Source organism: Rhamphochromis longiceps, linkage group LG11 (assembly GCF_057381845.1).
Source record: "Rhamphochromis longiceps isolate RC_006_pf linkage group LG11, R_longiceps_female_GT1.1, whole genome shotgun sequence".
Lineage (NCBI taxonomy): Eukaryota > Metazoa > Chordata > Actinopteri > Cichliformes > Cichlidae > Rhamphochromis > Rhamphochromis longiceps.
Genome location: NC_140567.1, coordinates 19173509 through 19200179, shown reverse-complemented (window position 1 = coordinate 19200179; position 26671 = coordinate 19173509). Strand labels below are relative to the sequence as shown.

At 37.5% G+C, this 26671-nt stretch overlaps 2 protein-coding genes across 2 annotated transcripts; both read left to right on the top strand.

The window, feature by feature from the left end:
- The first annotated feature begins 1962 nt into the window (after positions 1 to 1962).
- Positions 1963 to 7273, top strand: LOC146658884 (myelin-associated glycoprotein-like). The gene is made up of 13 exons (XM_085422623.1): positions 1963 to 2042; positions 3254 to 3330; positions 3652 to 4047; positions 4143 to 4436; positions 4580 to 4679; positions 4871 to 4906; positions 4987 to 5019; positions 6117 to 6155; positions 6389 to 6412; positions 6586 to 6621; positions 6697 to 6768; positions 6889 to 6916; positions 7008 to 7273. The coding sequence occupies exons 2-13, from the start codon at positions 3285 to 3287 to the stop codon at positions 7068 to 7070; spliced, it is 1167 nt and encodes a 388-aa protein (XP_085278749.1). The 5' UTR covers positions 1963 to 2042; positions 3254 to 3284; the 3' UTR covers positions 7071 to 7273.
- Positions 7274 to 8905: 1632 nt separating this feature from the next.
- On the top strand, positions 8906 to 24713 carry LOC146658883 (uncharacterized). The gene is made up of 25 exons (XM_085422622.1): positions 8906 to 8930; positions 9852 to 9915; positions 10007 to 10390; positions 10476 to 10763; positions 10837 to 11136; positions 16217 to 16594; positions 17045 to 17332; positions 17426 to 17725; positions 18060 to 18437; positions 18761 to 19048; positions 19126 to 19419; positions 20129 to 20158; positions 20260 to 20598; positions 20690 to 20986; positions 21082 to 21196; positions 21327 to 21374; positions 21819 to 21845; positions 21990 to 22034; positions 22111 to 22137; positions 22226 to 22270; positions 23542 to 23568; positions 23685 to 23723; positions 23812 to 23874; positions 23977 to 24010; positions 24371 to 24713. Exons 2-25 carry the CDS (start codon positions 9873 to 9875, stop codon positions 24392 to 24394), a joined length of 4101 nt encoding a protein of 1366 aa, XP_085278748.1. The 5' UTR covers positions 8906 to 8930; positions 9852 to 9872; the 3' UTR covers positions 24395 to 24713.
- The last annotated feature ends 1958 nt before the right edge of the window (positions 24714 to 26671 follow it).

Genomic DNA, 26671 nt, shown 5'->3' with positions numbered 1-26671 from the left:
TCCTAAGAAGAATATTTCAACTTTACAACTCTTGCAAAACTCGGCAGCTCGTGTGCTGACGAAGACCAGAGGGCGGGCCCACATTACACCGGTTTTAGAATCGCTGCACTGGCTCCCCGTGTGTTTCAGGATCGATTTTAAAGTTCTTTTATTGGTTTTTAAATGTCTTAATGGTCTTGGGCCTTCTTATCTCTCAGATCTGCTTTTACCATACGAACCCTCGCGGACCCTGAGGTCCTCTGGCACTGGCCTTTTGATTGTCCCTAAAGTCAGGACACATACTCACGGAGAGGCAGCTTTTCAGTGGTATGGTCCTCGTCTGTGGAACAGCCTGCCGGAGGAGCTCAGGGCCGCAGAGAACGTACATGTTTTTAAGAACAGGCTCAAGACCCACCTTTTTAATTTAGCTTTCACCTAACGTTTATTTATTTTATGCTTATTTATTCTATCCTGTTATTTTATTATTAATTCAGGTTTTACCTAATATTTATTGATTTTATTCTTATCCATTTTTTAATCTTCTTACTCTATTTATATTTATATTGTAACCCGTTCTTATTTATTTTATCATTTTACCCTGTATATAGCCTATTGTGGCATATCTCCAGTGTTTCCTCGGAGGGGGCTCTCTGCACCGGGGCTGTTATTGACCGTGACTGCTGGGTCTCTGGGGTCCTCTCAGCCTGGTTGGGGGGCTCCTTTGCCTCCCTCCGGCTGTGTGCCCAGCCCGGAGGCTGCGGTCTGTGACCAGCTCCCGGTGCAGACGGCTCCCTGTTATAATGTTTCCTCACTTGGCTCATGCGAGCCCAGCCCAATTTTTACTCTTTAAGTGTGCGCGTGTGTGTATGTGTATGTGGGTGGGGGGATATATGTGTATTGAGAGTGTGGGGAGTGAGTTGGAGGGTGGGGTGGGCTGCTTTTAACTATGTAAAGCACTTTGTGCTACATTTTTTCTGTATGAAAAGTGCTTTATAAATAAAGATTGATTGATTGATTGATTAAAGCCACGGAGCAGTCACGTTTTGTACTTATCACACATGACGCTACCCAACGAATCAAGTCATTCCTTCAGAGTCGAAGTGCCATCGAGGAGACGAGACAAGGAATTCTGAAGTAGTAAATGATATAGGAGGTTAAATGTTTTTGTGAGATTGTTACATTTGAAGTTTAGTTGAGGAAAAAGAAGTAAAGAGGGAAACTGAAACTACAACTTTTCCTTATGTTTTGTTTATTAAGTGATTTATTTGAAGACAACTTTCTCAAAAGTTCTATATTTTACTTTTGAATACAAAAGGTACATTATTATTATTATTATTATTATTATTATTATTATTATCATTTTATCAAAGAACCCTCCAGTTCATATAAATTAAATGATAAATGTTATTTAAATTGTTATTGAATTGTAGTTTCTTTCTTTGACTTGGCAGCCAGATGTTAAATAAATAAAGACATGGATTCCATGATTACTGCTATTACTAACACCATTACTACCTCAAAATATACTGCACTGAATCATAATGCACGTGAAACAGTAGAATATTCTGGACCTTTTTTGGGCACATTTTCTCTGACTGGACAACTTTAAATCTTTGAATCTTGAATACACCTGTTAGGCACCCTTTCTGAACTCTGTCTGAATTGATTATTTTCTATAGTGACTGTATGAGTCCGTTTTGACCGTGTTTCAACTAGCCTGCAGTTTTTTGTGTTGCCCCCAGAGGTCAGAGTGGGTATCTAGGTCAGAGTATCTAATAGTAAAACAAAATGCACCCAAATATGGAAGACACAGAACAACAGAGACTCCTCCCAGCAATCTGCACAGACAAATCAGTTGCTACCACCTCGATATCTGCTTTCAGGGTTTTTTTTCTACATAGAGAAATAAACTGACTTTGTTTTCTATTCTGGTCGTTTGGTTTCTTCTTCTTTTCTTTCCCCCTTTTTTCCATTTGACAGACCAGATTAGCTCATCATTATTCTCAAGAAAGAGTACTGAGTGAATGTTGCGTCTCAGATCAGCCAGGCAGCAGCTTTATCAGGTAAGTGAAAAAAAAGTCATCCTTTACAATATTATACACCTGTATGTGGTGACACTAGTACATAGATTTGATAAAGATTCAGTAGATTTTTGTGTTCATTTTATAGGTTTTATCATACCTTTGAAATCAAAATAATGCACCTTAGCTGTTATGGGGTTTGTTTTTGTTTTGGGGGGGGGGGGTTCTTAAAGATTTAGGGTAATTGTAGTGATAACATATACAGTACAGCAGAGGATATAAACATTATACAATAAATATGACTACACTACTGTGTCACAAAAATGTTAAAAATTATTTAGAAAGTTAAATATTAGTATATATTGTGTGTAATCAAAATTGATTAACCTTAACACTATTAAGACCAGAAAAGAAAAACTAATTTAAAATGAACATAAAAAGAAGCCTAATGAACCGCAGAAAATTGCTTGGCTAGAAAGTGAAATATCCACTATTTTTGCTAAAATGTTTGTCAGTCACTGCTTGGGGTTTTCAACCTCAGGTGAAAACTCGATAGGAGAGGCATTATGCGAAGACATGGCATTCATAGTTGTCAGTACTATTGAAATGTTGTATTCCCAAATGCTGAGTGGAACATTAATGTCAGTCTCAACACGCTTCAGAAAAAAATGTCTAACATGATAGTGATCCAAAAGAAACCGCAGCCATCCTGCAAAAGTTTTTAATAGAAAATTAAAAAGAAAACTCTGACTTGGATGAGTATGTGCACAAAATTAAAACAGCTAACTGGCACAAAGAGTGATACACAATATCTTTTATTTTTCAAATCTACACAAGACTGACATTCTATTCTTCCATTCAGAAATGTATTTAAAAAATGAAATAAAATTTTAACATTGGATTCTAAATAATGAAGGGTACGCCCTCTAGTGTTGCTTGAAGGTTTTGTTCCATGGCTGTATTTTTGGTATTGTCCGTTTTACCCATTTGTTTAAATTACACACATACATATAAGCAATATATGATACTTTTACTAAGATAATGCCATTATTTATTTGTGAAATATACTTTATTTACATTACACAGAGGGGAAATCCCTTTTCTACTGTGATGCCTCGCATTTGTCAGATAAAAATTGGTATGAATAATTATAAATAAATGTCTATTTGCATTAATGCTGTTTGAACATTCACTTTGACAGCTGTGGTTTATTTTGGTTATGATGGTAAAATGTAGTGTTTTGATTTCTTTAGTGTAAATCAAACATCCCAACATCAGAGAAGAATGGCCAAGCAGAAAATTATGATGGGATTCTGTCTGCTTTTTGCAGGTAACATCACTGGTCAGCTATTTATTTCCAGTCTCTTTATGCTTTTTTTTTTTTTTTTTTTTCTTTTGGCCTGTCCCGTTTGGCTCTTTTGCCATCAGAATGATTGTCTAAAGGCAAAGAAAGATGCCCAACGGATTTACTTTACCAAACTGACCATCCCAGCCTTGCCATAATGGTCCATTTGATTCACCTTTTATTGTTTATTTTATTTTCACTTACTGAATATGGGACAGACTTGACTGGGGGAAAGAAGGGCAGTCTCTTTATGCTTAATATGTATAATTAAATAATTTCCTTGTTATTTTCAAAATTCTCTTTCAGCCATCTGTAGCTCCGTGTCCAGTGATGAATGGAAGGCCACTGTTGTAAAAAGCATTGACGCTCTGGTTGGATCCTGTGTTGTGGTACCATGTTCATTCTCCCATACTGGAGGAAACCTGCCCTCCTCCAGACTCAGAGGAATCTGGCATGAAAAAGATGGCACAAAAAAAAACATCTATCATGAGGATTCTAAACTGATTAAGGACAGCTTTAGGGACCGAACAAGGCTGGTGGGAGAGCTGGGTCAGAAGAACTGCACCTTAGAAATAACTGAAGTTAAAGATCATGACAACGGCCCTTTCTGTTTCCGGGTTGAACTAGTGCGAACAGAAAACAATGACCCCACCAAGGACAAGTTCTCCTTTGTTGAAGACTGCGTTGAGTTGAACATGATCAGTATGTCACCAACTTTCCATGACTTCAAACATCTATACCAGTTTTCTGTTAAATCATTTTGCCTCTTACTTTATGTCTGACTTTTTCATTTTCAGCTGAGCCTCCAAAGCCTACAGTGATTAAACCAAAGACAGCCACTCAAGGAGAGCCCTACACTGTCACCTGTTCAGTCATCCACACCTGCCCCGCTCATGTTCCTAAACTCACATGGAATCTGGATAGTACAAAGGTCATTGGGCATCATAAAGATATTAAACATGGAAACTGGGAGACACAGTCCACCCTGACATTTATTCCTGAGGAGAAGGATGACAACAGCGAGATAACCTGCACTGCTGAATTTAATGGAGGGCTGAAATCACCTGAAACTTTCACACTCCATGTAAAACGTGAGATATTTTTAATTAGTTGTTGAATTTTGTAATGTTGAATAGAAGTTATACTCTGCTTTAAAAATAAAACTAAGTTTTGTCTCATTTCTACTGTTGCAGCAAAAAAGAGGGGCACTAACACGACTTCTATTTTTTTTCAGGTGTAGAGAACTATAATCACATCATCATTCCCTCTGTGGTGGGGATTGGTACCACTGTGGCCTTTGTACTCGTCTGCATTTTCATGACTAAAAAATACAAGTGAGTAATACAATGTCACCGATCTTAAGTGACAGCAAATATCTGATAGGCAAAACACCTTGAGGAAAAATAAGTATTTTATATTTATAAGGCATGTCTTCAGTTTTAATTTAAAACAATTATGGAATTTAACTTTTTGTGCACAGCATCTTAATTTGCATGCTTCTTAATAAACAACTTTTTTGTTAAAGAAAACGCATTGAAGAGCTTCAAAGTCGAGATGGCAGGTAAAAAAACAACACAGTGATTTTAAATTATTTCAAATGTATTCTTTCATCATCATAATGTAGTTTTCCCCAATTTTTAGCATGTGGAATCGGCTGTCGAGGATGTCTCGCAGGTGAGAAAATAGTATTTGTTGGAGAGGAAATAGAGGAAAAAACCAGCTGCCCTTACCCTCCAGTGTTGTTTTTTTTTTAAAGGCTTAATGCGTCTGGCATTTTTGTCATATAAAATCACATTTGCTTAGCTCATTAGTACGTTACAAAGAGAAACAAACGCATGCCACATTCCTGAGTAAGTTATCCTCCTAAGACCCAAAGATCCACTTTTGTCATCTGTGGAGGACATGAGCCTGAGACCTCTATGTAAAGGACCATTTTTGCAGATATTATGATTCTGTTGCTAAAACAAAGTCAACAAAGTCAAAAGGATTTTACTCAAAATTGTGGAAGGGGAGTCAAACTTGGATCTTTAATGAAATGAGGCAGAGAAAGGCCAAACATTATAGCAGGAAGGTGAAACCTCAGAGCAAGACATATTAGCTTTTGTTTAGGAACAATATAATTGCACCTATAGTAAAACATGGTTTAATGTAGACCTCTGAATGCAAATTCACACATTACACCCCTGCTAAGGCCACAGATGGTTGATTCCCTTCATAGAGGCAACCTCTGTGGTAGCTGAGAAACAAAATCCCACCACTTCAGAGTAATAATACTTCTTATCAATAATGGACATCAGGTGTCATCATTTTGTCCCTCCTTAGAAGCTGTATGTCGCTATCTGAGCTTTTATCTTTTTGCTCTGTTATTTGTCCTTCCACTACCTCATCTGGATGACTAGGATGACTCTTCTTCTGCCTCACTCAGCCCTCTGTCATACCATCCATTGTCATTGTTAGTGCCATGGGTGACATGACTTAACAACCCAGGTTGAGGTGAGTGTTTGGCATGCAGAATGAACTTTATGTCTAGTACAGGGGACAAAATAAAAATAAAAATCATAATTTTGAAGAAAAAAAATATGTAAAAATATGTAGCAATATATAACATGTTCCTTTCAACCACAATATTTAAATTATCTAAAAATAATGTAAATATCAAAGATTTTTTCTTCTGGGTGTCAAGAGGATAAACACTTAACCATATTTCTTTTTCATGTGGTATTGTAACTGTTAACTGAATTAACGAATAATTTAATTCGTGGAATCTCCAGGATTCGTTCTGGAGCAGGACCATCTCGTTCGGATCAAAGGCAAGAGTAATTCTAATGAACTTTAGTTCTCTGAATGCAGTAGATATTCTTAGTGTGTAGTTCTGGACAACCCCTTCCACAGTTCTGTAAAATGCTGCAGATGTTTGGCCTCACTGTAATTTGCATTTCTGTGCAGAGGTCCGAAGCCTTTTCTCATTTTTGATCAAATCTACACTTCTATTTATGTTTCTTAAAACATATGCCTGTTTCTCTTCCTCTTTTTTGCGTACAAGGTCTATTTGGAGCAGATTTTCAAGGTAGGGTGTGAAAAAAACATTTATAGTGGCAGCCTTGTCAGCTTCTTTTATAAGCGGTGTGTGTGTGTGTGTGTATACATACATATATATATATATATATATATATATATATATATATATATATATATATATATATATATATATATATAAAATTTATTTGTATTTTTCAACAGAAGGCCTAAAGGGGACATAGTAGATTTTGGTCATAGGTAAATATGCTCTAAGTTCTTAAAGAAGAATTTGTCTATTGTATTTGTTTTTCTGACTGTCTAATTGTTGTGCAGTCCAAACAATGTGAATTCGAAATCCTGTGATAACCAGAACGTCACAAAACCTCGTTTCCCATCTCCCAAAAGGTACTCATCTTCCTTCCCCTGAATTAACCATGTGGTAAACTGCAGGCGTTCATTTGCATTGTTCTAATGTTATTTTTCCTATGTCTCCTTTGTATTGCTGCTGTTGCTAATGGCTCTTAGCCAGCCCAAATCTTACAATTACAAAGAGGTATTGTTAATTTGCCATCCATATGTTCCTCATAATTAAGTTCACTGATGCTATTACTATCTGTGACACTAACAAACTTCATCTCTCACAGGACCCTGATGAAGGTGATGACTACATTAATACCGCAGACCTCAACATCTATGGAAACATCTGAAAAACAAACAAAAAAAGAAGAAGAAAAAAAGCCAGCAATTAATGTTCTAATAAATTTAAATAAGTATAAAACAAATCTATGTGCACTCTTTATGATCACTTGTCCTTGGGATTTCTCATGCACGTTTCTTGTGATGATGTCTTCTGTCCATTAATTACTATAATCCTGTAATTTATGTTGTTTGGTGTAACAAATGCTTGTATCCATAATTCTGCAAAATAATATTTGTAAAAATGCTACTCATGTTTTGGCTGAATAAATCAACATGAACCTTTTTTTTTTAACTGACTTGAATGCTGTTTTGTTTGGCCCCAGGGTTTGGCTGAGGGAGTCCCTTTTCAAATCATCACTGCTTTTGTATATATGATGTAATTTCACCATGATTTCATATTAAATTACCTAGATTTTATAATTCTTTTAATGTGCACATAGAAGGGAGCATAGAGAAAATTAATAAACAACAGTTGGCTGAAACAAGAGACACTGAATGCCTTGGTGAAAATGTCAAAGAATGAATCAAACAGTCTAAGAGAGGAGTTAATGTTAAAATTAGAATCAAATCTTAGAGATTAAAATGCAGATTGTATCAACTACCCCCCCCCCCCCCCCCCCAACAATTTCCAAACTAAGTTAAGCTAAACTAAACAGCTGCTGGCTCCAGTACTATATTTGTCTAACAGTTAGGATAGTATTTAATTTTTTTTTTTGTCTTACTCTGGGCAGTGTTATGACAAGATAACTAACAAATGTAAGGTTCACCCACCCACCCCCACCCCACCACAACCACAAACACCAGCACCAGAGCGTTCTCACTCCCGAGGCGTAACATGTGGACGTTTTGTCACGTCCCGCGGCGTTCCTGAGGAACGCGAAAGGAGACCTTCGGCGTTCTTATGGTACGCGGCGGGTTATGGCTGGAATCCAGTGCAATGACGCTCCCGCGGTAGTAGACGTTCCAGACCTGTATTCCAGCCCTAAACCTAACCTTATCCCTAGCCCTGACCATAACCTTATTCCTGACCTTAACCAGGTCTTTAATGATGTTAAATAGCGTGTTTCTAAGCGATTTGAAGAAAAAGAGCGAACATGTGTAGGTTCAGTCCAGACGGTTCTCATATTTCCTCTTTTTCCGAGGTCGTCATTTAGGAACGTGGTGGGTAGCCGAAAACGTAATATGGTGACGATTTGTCACCTAGCGTAAAATGTTACGCTTTGGGAGTGAGAACGGGTTGCCAGCACCACCATGCATCTGCACAAAGGAAACAAAACTGACTTCTAAAAATTTATGATCTCTCTCAGTTCCTTCAGTGCAAGCATAAAATTAGCCACTTCCTCCAACAATTATGAGAAGTTCCTCAAGAAGTTGGACTGACAAGTTTCACAAAGACAAGTCATACTTATCACCCTGAAAAGTTTAAAAGTGTAACTTATAAATTACTTATAAGTTACACTTATCGCATAAATCACACTTATCACACAAAGGGACATTTTGGGTTCTGGTCATATGTATTTATGAGCAAGAAAATTAAAAGACTTAATGTTTTTCTAACTGCACATTTGCACAATTGATTTTAAAAACCTTTTATCACAAGAAGGTCAGTGAGAAAGAGAACAAAGTGATAGTAACTGTAATTATTCAGTTATGCTTTTTTAAATTAAAATTAAACACTTTTTAAATTCTGTTGTTTTGTTAAGAAAATAACCACAACTTTAATAGTTTATTCAACCTGACACACACCATTAGGTTTTAGAGCTTTTCCCCACTTGTGGGTGGAAAATCATACCCTCCGCCCACACTGGGTGCTTAAAAAGCTGCATTTTTAGTGTTACTTGTGTCTTCATGACTATTCATCTGTGTTGGTAAGTAAATCACTATTTTTTTTTCTTTTTGCTGAAGTAATATCAACAGAAGTTTTTTTATTAGACAAAATTTGTTCAGAAAAAGAATTGTAGTTTTAAAATGTAGCATTCTCCACTTCTCCATTTTACAAATGGGGGCGGAGGGGATTAATGTTATATAAAGAAAAAAAATTTCCCGTAGGATTGTTTATATATATAATAATTGCCTTTTTTCTGGCGTGAAAACCTGTTCTGGTTGAATAGTCTTTCAGTCAGTAAGAAAGTGGGTTGGGTGCTGACTATATCCATAATGCTTTCCAAGTATTACCCTCTTAAAACCTATTAAAACTCTTTTTTTTGTTTAAGTGACCCTAGAAAACAATGCTGTACCTACTACAGTCTGGAAAAACTCTGTAACAGTACCGTTTATATATTACTCGAAGACACCACTGTACCCCGATGCATACAGTAGTAGGGATGGGACCATAATATAATAGAGATCAATCCCTTAATATTATATTATACTTAATTTTGGTGAAAATGAAGTGATGGTCAAGATCAAGGTAACACCAAACGTAAAAACTAGTAAAGACTTTATAATACATGTAATATCTTATGGATTGTCTTCAAATATAACAAGAAATACTAAGCCTAAGGGGTCATGAGTACGTGTATTGGCTAAGCATTTGATCTTGATCTTCATTGTTAGTGCCCAAGGTCAAAGTTGACCTTGAAAGTTTTTTTTTTTTCAAGAAACCACATCAAGTAATATGTCACATGACAGAACGTGGAGAGAGTAGCACAACACACATTTTATTTTTTCAATATGATACCCTATGACTTCACAAAGACAACATAACTGACTGATGTCATCATATTGTAATAAAAACATCATAAAATGTCAAGGTTTTAGTAAGTTTATATTTCATATATTTGTTTCAGGAATGCTATACCATTAATAAGATGTCTGGGTCTGGACCATTTTTCCTGTGCATCTATAGCCTAGGTATGGTCATTTCAATATATATATATATACTCGTGTGTTTTTGTGTGTTTTATATTTCAGTTTCTCTCATTGCGTCATGATTCTCTTGCAGGATATATTTTGTGCAGCTCCAGTGCTTGGCAGGTAACAATGCCAAGAAATATCAAAGGATTGTTGGGTTCCTGTCTTGTTATCCCTTGCAGTTATGATTACTATCAGTATCCACCTAGAAGACCAGATCGTGTAGTGTGGTATCAGTATGTGAGCAGAGGATATCCAATAGTATATGACTACTGGAACTGGAATGATGTGTTGGACATATTTAAAGGAAGAACACGTGTATATAGTTCTTCACACCATCGGACATGTAGTCTGTTGATTGACCCAGTGACCTTGGCTGATCACAGTCAGAAGCTTTATCCCTGGGTGGATCCTGAAAATGTTGGATGGAGAACCTACCCTTTCTATGACACAACTGTAACAGTTGAAGTAGTGGGTAGGTAAATAATTTAAGATTTCATTATAAATTGATCACTATGTTGTTATATGATTATGTAAATCTTCACATTTTATGATTTAAGGCACAGCAGATCCACCGGTTATCGAGATCTTTGGGAACACAGTGGTTGGGCAGTCTGTAACAGTGCAATGCAGTGTTTACCACACTTGTCCCACTTATCCCCCAAGTCTGAGGCTCAACATCCCCCTGCGAAACGAACGTCTAACTCATAGCCGTCTATCTGATGGAAGATCCAAAACTATGGTGACAACCACTCTGTTCATAGAGAAAGAATATCAAATTGTGGAGTGCTATGTGGAACACCGTGGTGGTCGCTCTGCATCAGCATCTAAAACCTTAACCTCAAATTGTAAGTGGTGAAAGTAAATTGCATTTTATCCTACGCCATCTTTGATATTTAACCATTTTTAATTGTATCCCAGGCTCCATTTCAGGGCTGACTGTCAGCTCTGCATCATATGAATTTCTGGAGGGAGATCCAAATAAAGTAACCTGCACTGTTTCATACACATGCTATCGAAATATTCCAACTGTGACATGGAATTATGGTAATATGCCAGCCTCCTCTGATACTAGCAAATTATCAGGGGGGGCTCAGTGGAGGACTGTCTCCACACTGACATTTACAGCATCAGCTAATGACAATGGAAGATTGCTGATATGTTATGCACGTTTCGCTGGAGGTCAGACACGACGAGCAACCATCACTCTGCGGGTAAAAAGTGAGTACAAATATTTATTAAATTAAATTTATTAAATGTAACAGCTAACCATACACCCAAAACTCTTACAGCATTTATAGGATTGTCCTGCATTTGTTTTCTCTCACAAACTACATCTGCAATAAAAGTGATATTACCTAATCATAGTTTACATATATGCTTTTGAAATGTACTTCATAATAATGACAATAATAATAGGCAGATGACCAAGTTTTCCAGTGGTGCCTGCAGTCATTATCAGCAATTAAGCATTTTTTAACCATTCATGAATACTCGAATGCATATCTCAGAAACCCCCAAAAGTTGATTCTGTTCATCTGGACGTAGCCTCTTCAGTGGGAGGAACGTTTTGTGACTTCTTCAGTGGCTCGTCACACAGAAGAGCTACCTCAAGGACTCCACGGTCTTTCATTTTGTAACGTATTCTGTTACGTTACTCAATGAGAGTAGAATATTCTGAATAGTCTAAGGAGCTTGGAAAGAAAAGCATCTGGACTTCTTTGAGTTGCTTGAAGACATTTCACCTCTCATCCGAGAAGCTTCTTCAGTTCTAAGGTCAAATGGTGGAGAGTCCCAGATTTAAACCCAGTGGGAGTTTCCCCCCAAAGAGGGACAAAGGATTAATTAATTAATTGATTATATAAATCAGTTGGAAACCCGTCTGGACCAGGGGCTTTTCCACTCTGAAGGGACGTTATTGCATTTTTAATTTCTTCCAGCGTCAGACTTTGTTCCAATTGTTCTTTCCAGTCAGAGTCAATTATAGGAATATTCAGATTGGAAAAAAAGCGTTGAACTTATTTTGAGCTGGTGCTGAATCTCAGGAATATAATTTAGCATAAAACTCTCTAAAATAGTTGTTAATAGCTTGATGATCCTCAGTTGATGAGCCATCTGATAAGATGAGTTGTGAAATAACACGAGACTTCAAAATGAGCTTGTCTGCTTGGGTAGTAGTTAATAGATCAATTTCAGTTTGTAAGGCCACTCTCCTCTTAATCAAATCAGGGGTCGGAGAGCCAGCTATGAGTCCGTCCAGGGTCTTGATTTCTAAGGATAACTCCTCAATCTTCCTATACTTCTTCGTCCTCAAATATGCACAATGAGAGATAAATTGTCCCCGGAGATACGCTTTAAGCGTCTCCCAGAGGGTCGAAGCTGAGATGCCATCCGTCCTATTTACCTGTAGAAAAAAATCTATTTGTTCTGTAATGAACTTCACAAAGTCTGAATCAGCCAGTAAGAGTGGATCCAGCTGCCATCAACAGGGATATTATTATTAATGTAGACCAGCGCCACTGCAGGTTTCGGGAAACCTCAAGCGTTTCCCGTTGTGTGTGAACTGCAGAGTGGCTGGGTAGAAGAGACCGAACTTGACCTTTGCAGTGTGGACCTTCCTTTTGGACTCTCAGAAGGCTGCACGTTGTTTGTTGAGCTGTTCTGGGCTGTAATGGAATACAGTTACTCATATTTTGTATTTTAACCCTTTAAAGCCGGTCGGAGCGGGCACGCTGTTTTGCGTAACTATTTTTAAATCCGTGTAGAACTGGAACCACGTAAGCTAGCGCAATAATTTTTTTTTGCATAGGAAACCGGAGGAGTTGTACTTACATCTTATGCTCTCAACTTGTCCTAGGTCACAGTTTCTTTCCACATAGCTTTGCAAAAACTGCATAAAAAGGACTTGCTGCAACAAAAACATGATATTCCAGAAACACGCTTTGCCGATCCGATCAGCTGTTCATAACACTTCCTACATTGAAATAGACGTCAACGCGAACTATCGCATGTCCGCCATTACCTGCCCAAAACCGGAAGTGATGATTTTTGCGGGAAATGTAATTTTTTACTTGCAGGCCTTATAAGCCTTTACTTGATGTTTTTAAAAGTCATGTTTGACTTTATGCTTTTCTGAATAGTTTGTGGGATGCTTAGACCTTAAGTTGCACTGCTTTAAATAGTTTATTTTGATGCACATGCTGTTTTCTTTGCAAATTTGCATTATAGGATTTATTTTTTCTGCAGTATATATAAAAATTGGTGTATCTCAAAAATAAAACTATGAAGACACTCAAAATAAATTTCCTGTTGTTGTAAACTATTTTTTGCAACTTTTTTGTATTTAAAGTTTTGAGGGATAAACCTCTTAAATTCCTCTAAGTAGAAATATATGTAAAAGAACAAAACAAAAAACGATTTACAATTTTTTTGAAGTTTATTGCACTTTTTTGCATGTTATGTAGTTACTATGGACTTAATGCACACATATTATTAAAATTTGGGCTATAATGCTGCCCCACCGTGCCACCGTGCTGGGCACGGTGGTTAGCACTGTTGCCGCACAGCAAGAAGGTCCTGAGTTCAATTCCACCATCAGGCCGGGGTCTTTCTGTGTGGAGTTTGCATGTTCTCCCCGTGTTTGTGTGGGTTCCCTCCGGGTACACCGGCTTCCTCCCACCGCCCAAAGACATGCAGCTTGTGGGGATAGGTTAATTGATTAATCCAAATTGCCACTACGTGTGAATGTGTGAGTGAATGTGAGTGCGAATGGTTGTCTGTCCCTGTGTGTTGGCCCTGCGACAGACTGGCGACCTGTCCAGGGTGTACCCCGCCTCTCGCCCTATGACAGCTGGGATAGGCTCCAGCGCCCCCCGCGACCCTGAAAAGGATAAGCGGAAGCGGATGGATGGATGGTTGTATTGATGTATAGCAACTTGAAATGCTCCGCAAAATGGCACTACAGTATGTAAAAATATAAAGTAAGCTCTGGCAGACTTGGTTCTATGGTAGGTCTTAAAGGGTTAAATATATAACGTCGGTACATGTATTCCGTTACTCCCCAACACTGCTCATAGTCATTGATTAGTGGTCTTTTACCAATGAGCTTTGATCAGTGGTTGTGGATCAATGGTCAGGGGAATTTACATATTAATGATCAAGGAACTGACCTCCCAGCTGATTGTTCATGGAGTGGTGCTAGTTTCAGTCATTATGCAAATGTTATGTTTATAAGATTGGGGAAACCTGCAGTCATCTGAGACTGAAGAAGTCACTTGGATGAGTGACAAAACGTTTCTCCCACTAAAGATGCTATGTCCAGGTAAACAGAATCAACTTTAGGGGATTTACTTACCTGGATGATTGAGCATGCATCAAGACATATTACAGAAATACAATGACTGACAGAGGACTTGCATCTATTATGATACTAGACCTGATGCAGAGACTGAATTGTAAGATTTTTAGGGTTAGAGGGAGTAATGTGCAAGTCCTTGCAATGTCAGCAGAAGCAAATAAGGCAGTGTATACAATGTGCCATTCAGCACATAAGTAATCAAATAGTTTCTTCAGCAGTGGTGGAGACCAAAACAGAAGTAAAATGACATGGAACATTTAGAGATACAAATACAAATAATGGAGGCTAATATTGTTCTCTGTCTTTGAGATGCATGAAAAGAAAACTTCCATCATGTTTCCCAGATTAACTCCAGATGCACTTGGGTTGTAATAATGTGATCACAAATGTTTTTCCGTTATTATTCCTCAAAGTTGCAAAGAGATGTTTTGTCTAGTGATGGGATTTCCGGCTCTTTTTAGAGAACCGGCTCTATCGGTTCGGCTCACTAAAAAGAGCCGGCTCTTTCGGCTCCGAACCGGCTCTTCAGGTTGTTTTGTTGCTTTAATTAATTTATTATTGACAATAATATAAAATTATGCACAAAAGAAATTACTAATGTAAAAAAAAAAAGTGGTTTTATTTATATATGTCTATATATAAATATATGCGGTGGCCCCTAGAGACAAAACACGTACAAACTCCAAAACACATTTCTAGCATGAACTAAACTTCCAAAACAGAGCTACCTAGATCACTTAAATTACACAATTGAAAGCATAAAAGCATATGTGTATTGTTTGTGTACTTATACACAAGCATTCATATATAGTCAAATAATTTTTAAAAAAAAAGTTCATTTACCTGTTATTACCATAGACCAAATCCGGTCGTTGGTACTTGCTGGCTTGTGTATCCACTAGGTAACAAAAGTTCAACACTGCACACTAGCATCCTGGAGCACTTCTGTTGTCTTTTGTACGTGTTTTGAGTTTTTATGTGCTTCTGAGTTTTTACGTGTTTTGGAGTTTGTATGTGTTTTTACGTGTTTTTGAGTTTGTACGTGATTTGTCTGTAGGGGCCACCGTAAATATACTTTTTTTATCCACTCCACATAAAATGTAATAAATAAATCATTTAATACAAAAATCAACTATTCACATTTCAACTTTTAACTATTTAAATTTTCATTTTTTTCCCCTTTACAAATTTAAAGTGAAACAACACAAAACACTGCAAACCACAACACAATTAAATATAAATTATAATATGAAAACAAAAAGAACATGCCTATTCTCTGTCATATGGACCTGCATGAATAAACTTTCAGAATCCTTTATCATCTGCAACTGAAAATAGTTGTGGATGATTACTATACCTTTCTAATGTGACGTTGTTGTCCCTGGCTCTCTTTCTTTGTCTCTCCCTCCCTCCGCTCTGTTCCTGTGCTACTGAGTGTAACTACCGCCCCTCCCCCCTCTGCCCAGGGCAAAGCACAAGGCTCGCATACGCTGGCGAAGTGAAGCGGAAACAAAGTGCGAGAGAGAGGGTGAGAGAAAGAAAAAAAAAAAAACCACGGCTCGCAATAAAGAGACGGCTCACGTCGTTCACGTCAAAGACTCGGCTCTAAGAGCCATTTCGCTCGCGACCGACCCATCACTAGTTTTGTCTCAAGTTCATTTCATTTCAAACAGAGTGTGAGCCCTTTTTAAGTGTTAGGCATAAAAGGCTGAGGGTATTGTTGTTGCTCCACCATTGAGGGCACTTGAGTTTGAGAATGCAATAACTCAAGAATTAAGTCATCTGGTTTAAGTTCACAGGACAACTTTTGGAAAATCACCTGGGGTTTTCAAATTTATACCATACCTGCAACATAGGAGGCAGGGGGTAGCACTGGTGGCTGCCAATATTTATTTATTTTTTGTTAAGATCAAAAGTGCTTCAAAAGCTTCTTCTCTTTTGCAGGAAACATACTGAATCTGGGTTGGTCCTTCACTGCTCCAGCCACCATAACTGGGTTAAAAGGGTCATGTCTCACCATTCCATGCAAATTCTCCTACAAAAACTCTCAGCCTAAAGACCTTCAAGTTATATGGTACTTGTATCAGAGTAACGAATACCCAGCTGTATACAACCAAGAAGGGACAGTTATTAGAAAGTTTAATGGTCGAACAAGCTTGACTGGATCAGTAACTGAGAAGAACTGTAGTCTTAAGATTGAAAGGCTGGAGATGTCAGACAACCATAACCAACTTTATCCATGGATAGATAAGAACACAATTACTTCCTACCACACCAAAGGTCACTCATTTTATGATGGATCTACTGAACTTATTGTTTTAGGTAAGCATTCATTAATTTCTTCAATTCAACTTTAATTCCATTGATAGACATCCAAGTTACTACAGAAAGAAACCCTTACCATGACAAACTGAGTCCTCTCTGATTTATTTTTTATTTATTATTTATCTGTATTTTAGTTTTGTGCATGTATAATTTGCAATGATTTGCCTCAGCATATAAATTGTAGTTAGAATCTTTAGCTTTTTCCTGGCACAGTGTTGTCTAAACCCAATAAATGTATTTCAATAACACTTAAAACTACAATACTTATATCAAACCATTAAGAGAGACACATAAAATAATGAGAAGAAATATTTATTTTCAGCTATCTGTATTTTTTCTTCCCTATCACTTTTAACTGAGTTTGTTTAATTGCAGTTATTACTTCCTGCAAATGACTCAAAAGTTGCTGTGTTGCTGTAGCTCTCAATTTTTGCTTTGAATTAACAGAACATGCACCAGAACCACAGTTGAGCATTATTGGTATCCTCAGAGTGGGAGAGCAGGGCACTGTGTCCTGCAGTGTGCAGCATACATGTTTCTCTGCTCCCCCAACCTTAACCCTAGAGGGTTTACCTGGAATTGATCAGAACATGGACAGTCTGGTATCTGAAGGGATTTGGGAAAGGAAAATAGTTCAAACTTGGACAGTAGAAGAAGAGCACCAGAGTGTAAGTTGTGCTGTTAACTACCCTGCGGGTCAGAGTGCCAAAAGGTTGATTCCACTGAATGCTGAATGTGAGTACCATGTAATATATTCAATGTGCAATATATTTCATGTACTGAATTTAATGTGACATGAAAATGTAACATTTTCCATTTATATCTCAGGCTCCATTTCGCCATTGAATATAAGCTCTACATCAGATGAATTTCTTGAAGGGTATGATAGCAAAGTAACATGCACTGCCTTATACACATGTCACAAGAATACACCAACTCTCACATGGAACTATGGCAGTGTGGCAGCATCCACTAATACAAAAAAGGTACCGGGGGAGACTCAGTGGAAGACCATCTCCATACTGTCATTTAAATCTTCACCCAGCGACAACGGGAGATCTGTTACCTGCTTTGCAAAATTCAAGGGGGGGCAAACACAAGAAGTGAGCATCAGGCTGCGGGTAAAGAGTAAGTGCAAATAGTAATTATCTTCATTTAAAAGCTCAGACAGACAGACAAAAAGTTATTAGAGTAGATATATACCAGAAAAAAATGAATGTTGTTAGTGTGGTAGGAATGACCGTCATTCGGCAATGTGATTGCAAAGTCTTTATTTACAATGGGCTTTTAAGCAGCTTTTCAGTTCCCCATAACTTTACAGCTTATTCATCTTGCTGCTTTTGCTACCTCTTCTCTTTCTTCTCTGGCCATGGCAGCTACGTCCATGTCTGTTTTGTCTGTTAAGATTTATTTTTAAGATTAAATAGTTCTTCAAAAGTTTTTTTTTCTAATTTTTTTGCAGGAAACATACTCAATCGGGGTTGGTCTTTCACTGCTCCAAGCACCATAACTGGGTTGAAGGGATCATGTCTCATCATTCCATGCAAATTCTCCTACAAAAACTCACAGCCGAATGACCTTCAAGTGATGTGGTACTTGTACCAAGGCAATGGATTTCCAGCTGTATTCAAACAAGGAGGGAATGTTATTAGTAAGTTTGATGGTCGAACTAGTTTAATTGGATCAGTGGTGGAGCAGAACTGTAGTCTTAAGATTGAAAGGCTGGAGAGGTCCCACAACCATGACCGACTTTATCCATGGCTAGATAAGAACGCAATTACTTCCTACCACATCGTAGGTCACTCATTTTATGATGGATCTACTGAACTTATTGTTTCAGGTAAGTGTCATTGAACTCCCATTTACAGTCACTTCAACTTAAATCCAAAAAATGATTACAGAAAGCTTGAGTCAGGACTTCACTTGTCACTACATTCAGTCATTTAAAATTTATTTTGTTGGTTTGTTGCTTTTCTATAAAAAAAACAAACAAACTAACAAATGTGCAGTAAAATATTCAGTATAACAGAGTAACCAATGCATTTAATTCCCACAAACTGGCTGTTAAACAAATACTACAATTATGTAAACATTCATATTTCTGGAACATAGAACTCAGAAGTTACTGTATCACTATAGCTCTTAAATATTTCTTATTCACAGAACATGCACCAGAACCAGAGCTAAATATTATTGGTACTCCCAGAGTGGGAGAGCAGGGCACTGTGTCCTGCAGTGTGCGCCACGCATGTATTTTTGCTCCCCCAACCGTAACCCTAAATGGTATACCTGGAAAAGACCGGATCACGGACACACTGGTATCTGATGGGATTTGGGAAAGGAGAGTAGAACAAGTTTGGGAAGTAAAGGAAGAGCACCAGAGTGTGGCTTGTACTGTTAGCTACTCTGGGGGTCAGAAAGCCACCAAGGAAATTCCACTCAATGTTGAATGTAAGTTTAATGGGAGGTTTTACTTGAATTAAACAACAATTGCTATCATTAAGCTTCACTCTAACTTTCTTGCTCAGGTCCATTTCAGGAAATCACTATGAATGAACCACCAGGGGAGTTAACAGAGGGCATGGTGAAGAATGTCACTTGTTCTGTGATCTTTAAGTGCAGGAAAAACACACCAAGTGTCATCTGGAACTACAACAACATGCAAAGTTCATTAAACACCAAACAGACTCCCAACAATACATACACTATAGTGTCAAATCTAACTTTTATTCCCTCCCTAAGTGATGATGGTAAACTTTTGACTTGCACTGCTCAGTTTATTAGTGGGGAGTTCTCAACATCTGCAACTCTTACTGTAAAACGTGAGTTCCTACATGTCGCCCTCCTGATTGTTTGATACTTTACAAAATATACCTATTAGCTTTCTGTTGGAAAACTGATTTTGTTAGATTGGTAAAAAAAATTTAAAAAAATAAAGCCAGCCGCCAATTAGCTCAGGTTAGCACATACACAAGCAGAAGAGGAAGCCATTAGCTTGACTAGAATTAAAGCTAGCGTGTTTGATTTGGGCATTATATATGAACATATAGCTGAGTCATAAGCTGGAAGTCACTGAGAAGGGAAAAGAGGGAGAAATACAAAACTTTTAGATAATGTATCCAGAAAGACATTTTACATGTGCATTAAAGTGCCAGACCTGTAATAGATGGGCAACTTGTCCAGGGTGTACCCCACTTTTCACCCTATGAGCGTAAATTGGATCAGCAGAAGAAAATTGAAGGATTGCTAGATGGATGAAAAGTGCCACAAAACATTTGTAAAGAGAAAACTAGAAAGAAAAGCATAAAACCTGCCTCCATCTAGATTTAAAAGATTGTCTCCATTATTGCCCAGGGACCAACAATTTTTATAACACTTTATAAGTCTTATAACTGTTTCTATAAATCTGAACCAATAGGCTTATGGCTTACACCTTACATATGAGACCTGCTTTCATCTAACTTTCCAAAAACACAAAGATACTCCTCCAGATGTTGAATTGTTATTAATTGGTTGTTATCATTTTCCCAGAATATGAGAGAGATCCATTTGAAAATTACAGTAAGTGCACTTGCCAGCACTCTCAAACTCTTTTTGTTTTCATCATGTCACATCTCAAGAGGATTAATTTAAACCAGCATCTAACATTTTTCCCATTACAGCAACCTCTGCTTTGCCTGCCGACGTCCCTTTAAGATTTAGTGCCTTGACGCGCTCCTGTGTGGTGATTCCCTGCAGTTTCCAGTACAAAGATGATGAACCGATGACCCGTGGCATCTGGTCCAAAAAAAGCGGAGACATTGTATTCCATAATGGCCAAAGCTATGTAATTGACCATTTTAAGGGCCGAACCAAAATGTTAGGAAATCTAAATGAGGGAAACTGCTCACTGGAGATTGATGACATCAAGCCCTTTGACAACGGACCCTTCTGTTTCTATGCAGAGAAAGGACATGAGACACATACATTCAACAACAGCTGTGTATTTATTATCATGAAAGGTTTGGAGTCCCACTGTAGATCACTGAAATGTGACAAACACATTGCTTTCTAAGTATCAAGTATAATCTTCTTTGTGTTTGTCATGCTCAGCTTCTCCAGAAAAACCAGTGATGACCCCCGTTCCAAAAGAAGTTGATGCTGGTTCAACTATAACTGTTTCGTGTTCTGTTACACACACATGTTCATCACATCCTCCGGTGTTCTCATGGAGTGTCTCTCACCTCACCAGTGAGGTCTCAGAGATCATGATGTCACGAGGCACCTGGCAGACAACTTCCACAATCACTTTTATTGTTACTGAAGGAGATGGAGTCAGAAACCTCACCTGTAACGCTATCTTTTGGCGTAACAGGGAACAAGCCCACACAGTCAGCTTAAATGTGAAGGGTTAGCAGAGACACTTTATCTCTACTCTATATGTTATCGAAGTATTTCATCTGTTGAATTGTGTTTATTAACCTCAAATGTATCTACATCACCAGGATCACTGATGTACCAGTTTACAAGTGCTGCTCCAGTGGCCTTTCCAGTCTCATTTGTGGCTCTCATCATAATCACCTTAGCTGCAGTGTTTGCAGTATTCATCTGGAGGAAAAGGTTGAGGAAATATAACATTAATTTATATCATATCATATTTCTGATATTGATAGCAGCTGTCTGTGTAACGATGTTACAATGTGTTGACTCTGAAGTTGAAAAGTTTTTTTTCTCCTCCAACCAAATATAGGAAACACACAGATGAATCACTGAAACCACCACCTCGACCAGAAAAAAGGCAAGTTATTTTAACATAAAAAGTGAATAATAATGACATAATTCAGTCATGAGTCAAGACCTCTCATCACAACTGAATACAGGAGTTCGTACTTTAAAGATGTTCTAAAATGATTCAAAAGAATCTAAAAGCATCCAGAGCCTGCTTCAACAACATATCCATATTAATTAAATATAAATAAGTTTTATCAGTCATATCATATCTGACACAGAAAAATGAAGTTGAGATGGTCAAATGAGCTTTATGAGCAACATGATAAAAAAAAAAGTTGATGGTTGCAATGGTTGTTTTATACACCTGATGTCTATAAATGTGATGTTTGAGCTAATATTTGTAGAAGCATGTGTGAAAAATGTCGCTAATTTGTTAATAACTGTTATTTTTTTCTTTTTTAACGTCTCCACCAAAACAACCCTGTAAATATTTCTCCCTGTAATTTCACAGAAGATCACTTTGGGATAGATTATCCAGGTAACCATTTTGAAGGATTCCTTTGTGACTGTTCTCTTCATTGTATCATGTAATGAAATAAAGTGACTCATGTGATTTATTGTGTATAGACTGTGCCTTGCATTTTAAAAAAACTGACTCCTAATTGTCTCACAAAATATTTAGGAGATACACAGATGACAGAGACAGACCACCAAGGCCAGAAAAAAGGTATATCATCAGTGTTCTGCAAACTGAAGAAATACAGTAAAACAAACCAACTAACAATGCTTTGCTTTCAAAATAGGAGGTCCATTTGGAGTCGATTTTCCCGGTAAGGAAAACAAAAAAAGAAAGCCACCATTTGTAACCCTGATATGAATGCTTAACTGGAAATATCCTGTTGATTGTACTCTTAATAGAAAAGAAGAGGATCGCATGGCATGGCAACATGAGAGGAAGCCCAGGTGCTGTTGGATTTAGATTGTACAATTTTTTACTCTTAAAGTTGTTTCTCCTTCTTTTTCTTAAGTAAAACTGCAGAAATGTCTTAAAGACCTATATGGCCTCTAACCACCTGCATTGAAATTCATATAAAACTGAGGTTATTGAACACGGCCCTAAACTATTTAGAAATATTGTATCTAATCAGATGCTTAATCTGGATGGCACTACGTTGACATTCAGTAACACTGTGAGGAATCTTGGAGTTGTTTTGACCAGGTTTGACCTTTGACCTTTCAATGTGCATATTAAAAAATTTGTAGGATTGCTTTATTGTATTTACCTAATATCTCTTAAATTAGAAACATTCTGTCTCAGATGCTGAAAAACTAGTTCATACATATTTTACTTTTAGGATGGACTACTGTAATTCATTGCAATTGGGCTCCCTGAAAAGCCTTCACTTGATCCAAAATGTTGCAGCAAGAGTACTGACAGAGACTAGAAAGAGAGGGCATATTTCTCCCCTTTTGGCCTCTCTTCATCACCTCCCTGTTAATTCCAGAATTAAACTTAAACTCCTTCTCATGACATACACGGTCTTGAAGAATTAGGCCCCATCTTATCTGAAAAACTCATAGTACCGTATAAGCTCTCAGACTGTGGGCTTACTTGTGGTACCTAGTATATTTTAAAGTAAAATGAGAGGCAGAGTCTTCAGCTTTCAGGCTCCTCTTATGTGGAATCAGCTCCCAGTTTGGATTAAGAAGACACTCTTCCTACTTTTAAGATTAGTCTTAAAAGTTTCCATTTTAATAAAGCATATTGTTAGAGTGGGATTAGATGACCCTGAATCCTTCCCTAATTAAGCTGCAATAGACCAATGGGACTTCTTTTTCGTTGACCTTTTTTCACTCACTTTATGTTTATATGCCACACTATATTTAATTATTAGCTATTATTAATATCTGGCTCTCTTCCACAATGTGTCTTTTATCCTGTTTTCCTCCCCGCACCCCCAACCTGTTGCAGCAGATGGCTTCCCCTCCCTGAGCCTAGTTCGGCCAGCTGTTTATTCCTGTTAAAAGAGAGTTTTTCTTTTTCCTGTTGCCAAGTGCTTGCTCTATTTTAGGTCTCTACTGTGCAATGTAAAGTGCCTAGAAGCAACTGTTCCTGTGATTTTGCACTGTTTAAATAATAACTGAATTGAAGTGACTTGAACTGAATTGAAATCTTTCCTTTGTCTTGTCTTCTTCTTCTTCTTATTATTATTATTATTGTTTTCATTCTATAGGCAGTCATTTTGGAGCCGATTTTCAAGGTAGTATTTGTAGTCTTCTTGTTTGTTTTTATATAATTTTTAAATTTCCCTATATAAAAGAAATATACATACACACATTAAGTAATATTTAAAAAAAATGTTTATACATTCTGCAGACGCCAAGACTGCACTGCGAACATCAGTGTTGCCTATACGTAAGTATTCATAGCAGTACGACAACTGCCATAATGTCATAGTAAAAACAGTCATAAACTAACATGTTATTTTCTTTAACCCCCATAGTAAACACAGCAGCAATGTAACCTGTGGAGCTGTGTCCAAACCACGCTGTCCATCCCCAAAGGAGTGAGTTTTATTCATGCAATTTTTTCTTTAAATGACATACCAATGTGTTTTATTTCTTTATGTTTGAACAACCTGCTTCCATTTCTATGTTGTTTGATACAGTAACAGGAGACGACCATCCCCTTTCAACCCTGAGGTTAGTGGTGTTGCAGTGAATGACAAAATCCAAATCAACCAAATTTAAGACTTTTTTCATTAAATAACATTACAACATCCAAACTGATCGCAGATTATTACTTAATCTTTTAAAAATGTTATACTTTCTCTAAAGTAATTTATTTTGTTATGCTTGATAACAATGCCAAGGTTAGTGTAAGGAACTTGAATTATTTATAGGGATGAACTTTTTTTGAAACAAATCCCTGCTACGTAGACTTTGATTTATTTAAAGTTAATTTAGTTTGTTTTGTTGTGTTTGGAAAAAAACAAAAAAGCTAATTATTTAAGAATCATTTTAGATTAAAACTGAATAAATTTTTACTCAAAATTCTTGCAGAATCAACTGTACGGCAACCTTTGACTTCTTCAAAGACATCCCACAGACATCTTAATCTTTCAGGCTCATGTCTCCCAAGTCTCCTGTTTCAAAGGTTATCATCTAGCTGAACAGCCATTATCAACTGCAAAGACGCCTGTGGTGGCTTCTGTTATGAATGCGTGCTAATGCAAACTGTACTGTTGATGTCGATGCATGATATGTGGGGGAAAGTTCTTAATGATACTGCAAGATCTAATGTTTTTATAGTTTAACTTTCACTTGGCTTTCTTTAAATTTCATTTAACTCGGTCAATTACAAAATGATCTAGTAACTTGCTTTGCTTAATCTTCTCACATGATAAACAGCAATAAACATGTTTTTTCTGACGTTGCCTCAGTTATTTGTACTGTTTAGTATTTTATTTTCAAAATTGCTCAGTTTCCAACTACTGTCTCACAGTCGCTGTGAAAAAGAAAAACCGAGAGTTCACATTTTAAGGCAGGCAAGAATAACAAACGCATTTTCATTCATTGTACGTCGCTCTGTTTGATCCCAAATAGTCTAGGCTACTAAAAGTATTGCATAGTAATCTATCTTTGGGTAAAAATACATTCTGAAAAAAATACATTTAATAAAACATATATTTACAAAGCATGATTCACAATTAGACATAAATGTTTTATGAGAGGTGTGTTATAATTCAAAGATGCTCTACAAAAGCACAAATACATGTGTATTTGTTGGAGGGAAACTTTCCTTTTTATGATATACTGTATGATCTTTGGTACTTTAAAAACTTATGACAACTACTACTAGACCTGGGTATTTTGAAATAAGCTTTGACGTGAAAGAATTCTGAATAGAAGTACCAGTACCAAATCATTTTTAGCAACAAACTAAATCAGTCTGACAAAAAGCTCATCTGTCAGCGTTTCACTAAAGAAACTGACAAGTAACTATTCATACAGTTATATTTAACATTCTTGAAGCAAATGATTTATCAGTACTAAGTTATTCTGTGCAGGGTTGTGACAAAAAACAGACTCGTCTTCTGGGATCAGATTTCATCATTCGTGAAAGTGCCTACAAAATTAGAACATATCAAATCTTCAGAAAATTGTACATCACGGAAAGTGGCCCATTTTTTTTATATAAAATCCATCTGGATGAAGATTGGTGACATCCATCTGGATGTAAATCCATTTGTTAGAACAGCCTTATAATTTTGTTCATGGGTGAATCAAGATGGCGCCGGTGTGTGTGGCTGCTCGTCTGTCACTGCCAAGTTTGTTCCTGTTTATATTATTTCTAACTTTTGTCATCCACGAAACAAAGTCTCTGCTAAAGTATGATCGCCAGACACTACTGGACCTCCAACCTGTGGTCCAAAATATTGTGTCGTTTAGAGCTGGTGGCAGCAACCCCTGCCCCCAGTTGTATCGGCAATCCCGGGTTACCTGTACCGGGTTCCTAGGCTACCTTCTCGGCGAAGGCGTTATCGTTGCCGGGGTAAATGAAGCGGTCGGCTGGTGAAGCTAAAGGTTTAACTAAGGAATTGTTCTGCTGTTTTCCGACCAGCACATGGATTATTTCCAAGATTGTTTGTATCTCGGCATTTCCTAGATCCTGTTGATGCCTGTTTGGTGCCTGTGGTCGGCTTTGATGATGCTCCTTGGCCTCGCTGCCCATGCCCTCCCAGGCTAAACCTCCGCCGTTAACATCATCGAAACCTGAGATTGCTGCGTCGGGTTTCTCGAGTTACTGAAACCGGTGCTCCAGCTCCTGCCAGGATTGCCCTGGTGAACGCCAGATCACTTTTAAACAAAACTTTTATTCTTTGGGACTTCGTCAGTTCCCGTGATCTGATTTTCTGTGACGTGGCTGAGTTTGGTGAGTCCAGTGCTCTATCTGAACTTTTACCAATGGATTGTGCTATTTTAATTCGCCACGGACGTCAGGCAGAGGTGCAGGCACAGCGACTGTTTACAAAAAGGATCACAAATGTAAGCAGTGTTTTCTACAGCCTTCGTTCTCCAGCTTCGAACTTACCTTGTTTTAGGTGAGTCGCTCAAACACGGTTTTCTGCACTGTCATCTATCGTCCCCCGAAATACAATAACAACTTCATAAATGAGATTATGCCCAACTTTAATAGTGTTCTTATTGTTGGAGATTTTAATATGCATGTATGTTGTCCTGATAAGCCACTGGTAAATGACTTTTTTAAGCCTTATTGACTCTTTTAGCCTGGTACAGTCCGTGCCTGGCCCTACACATGAGCATGGACACACACTGGATCTTGTTCTGTCATATGGTCTG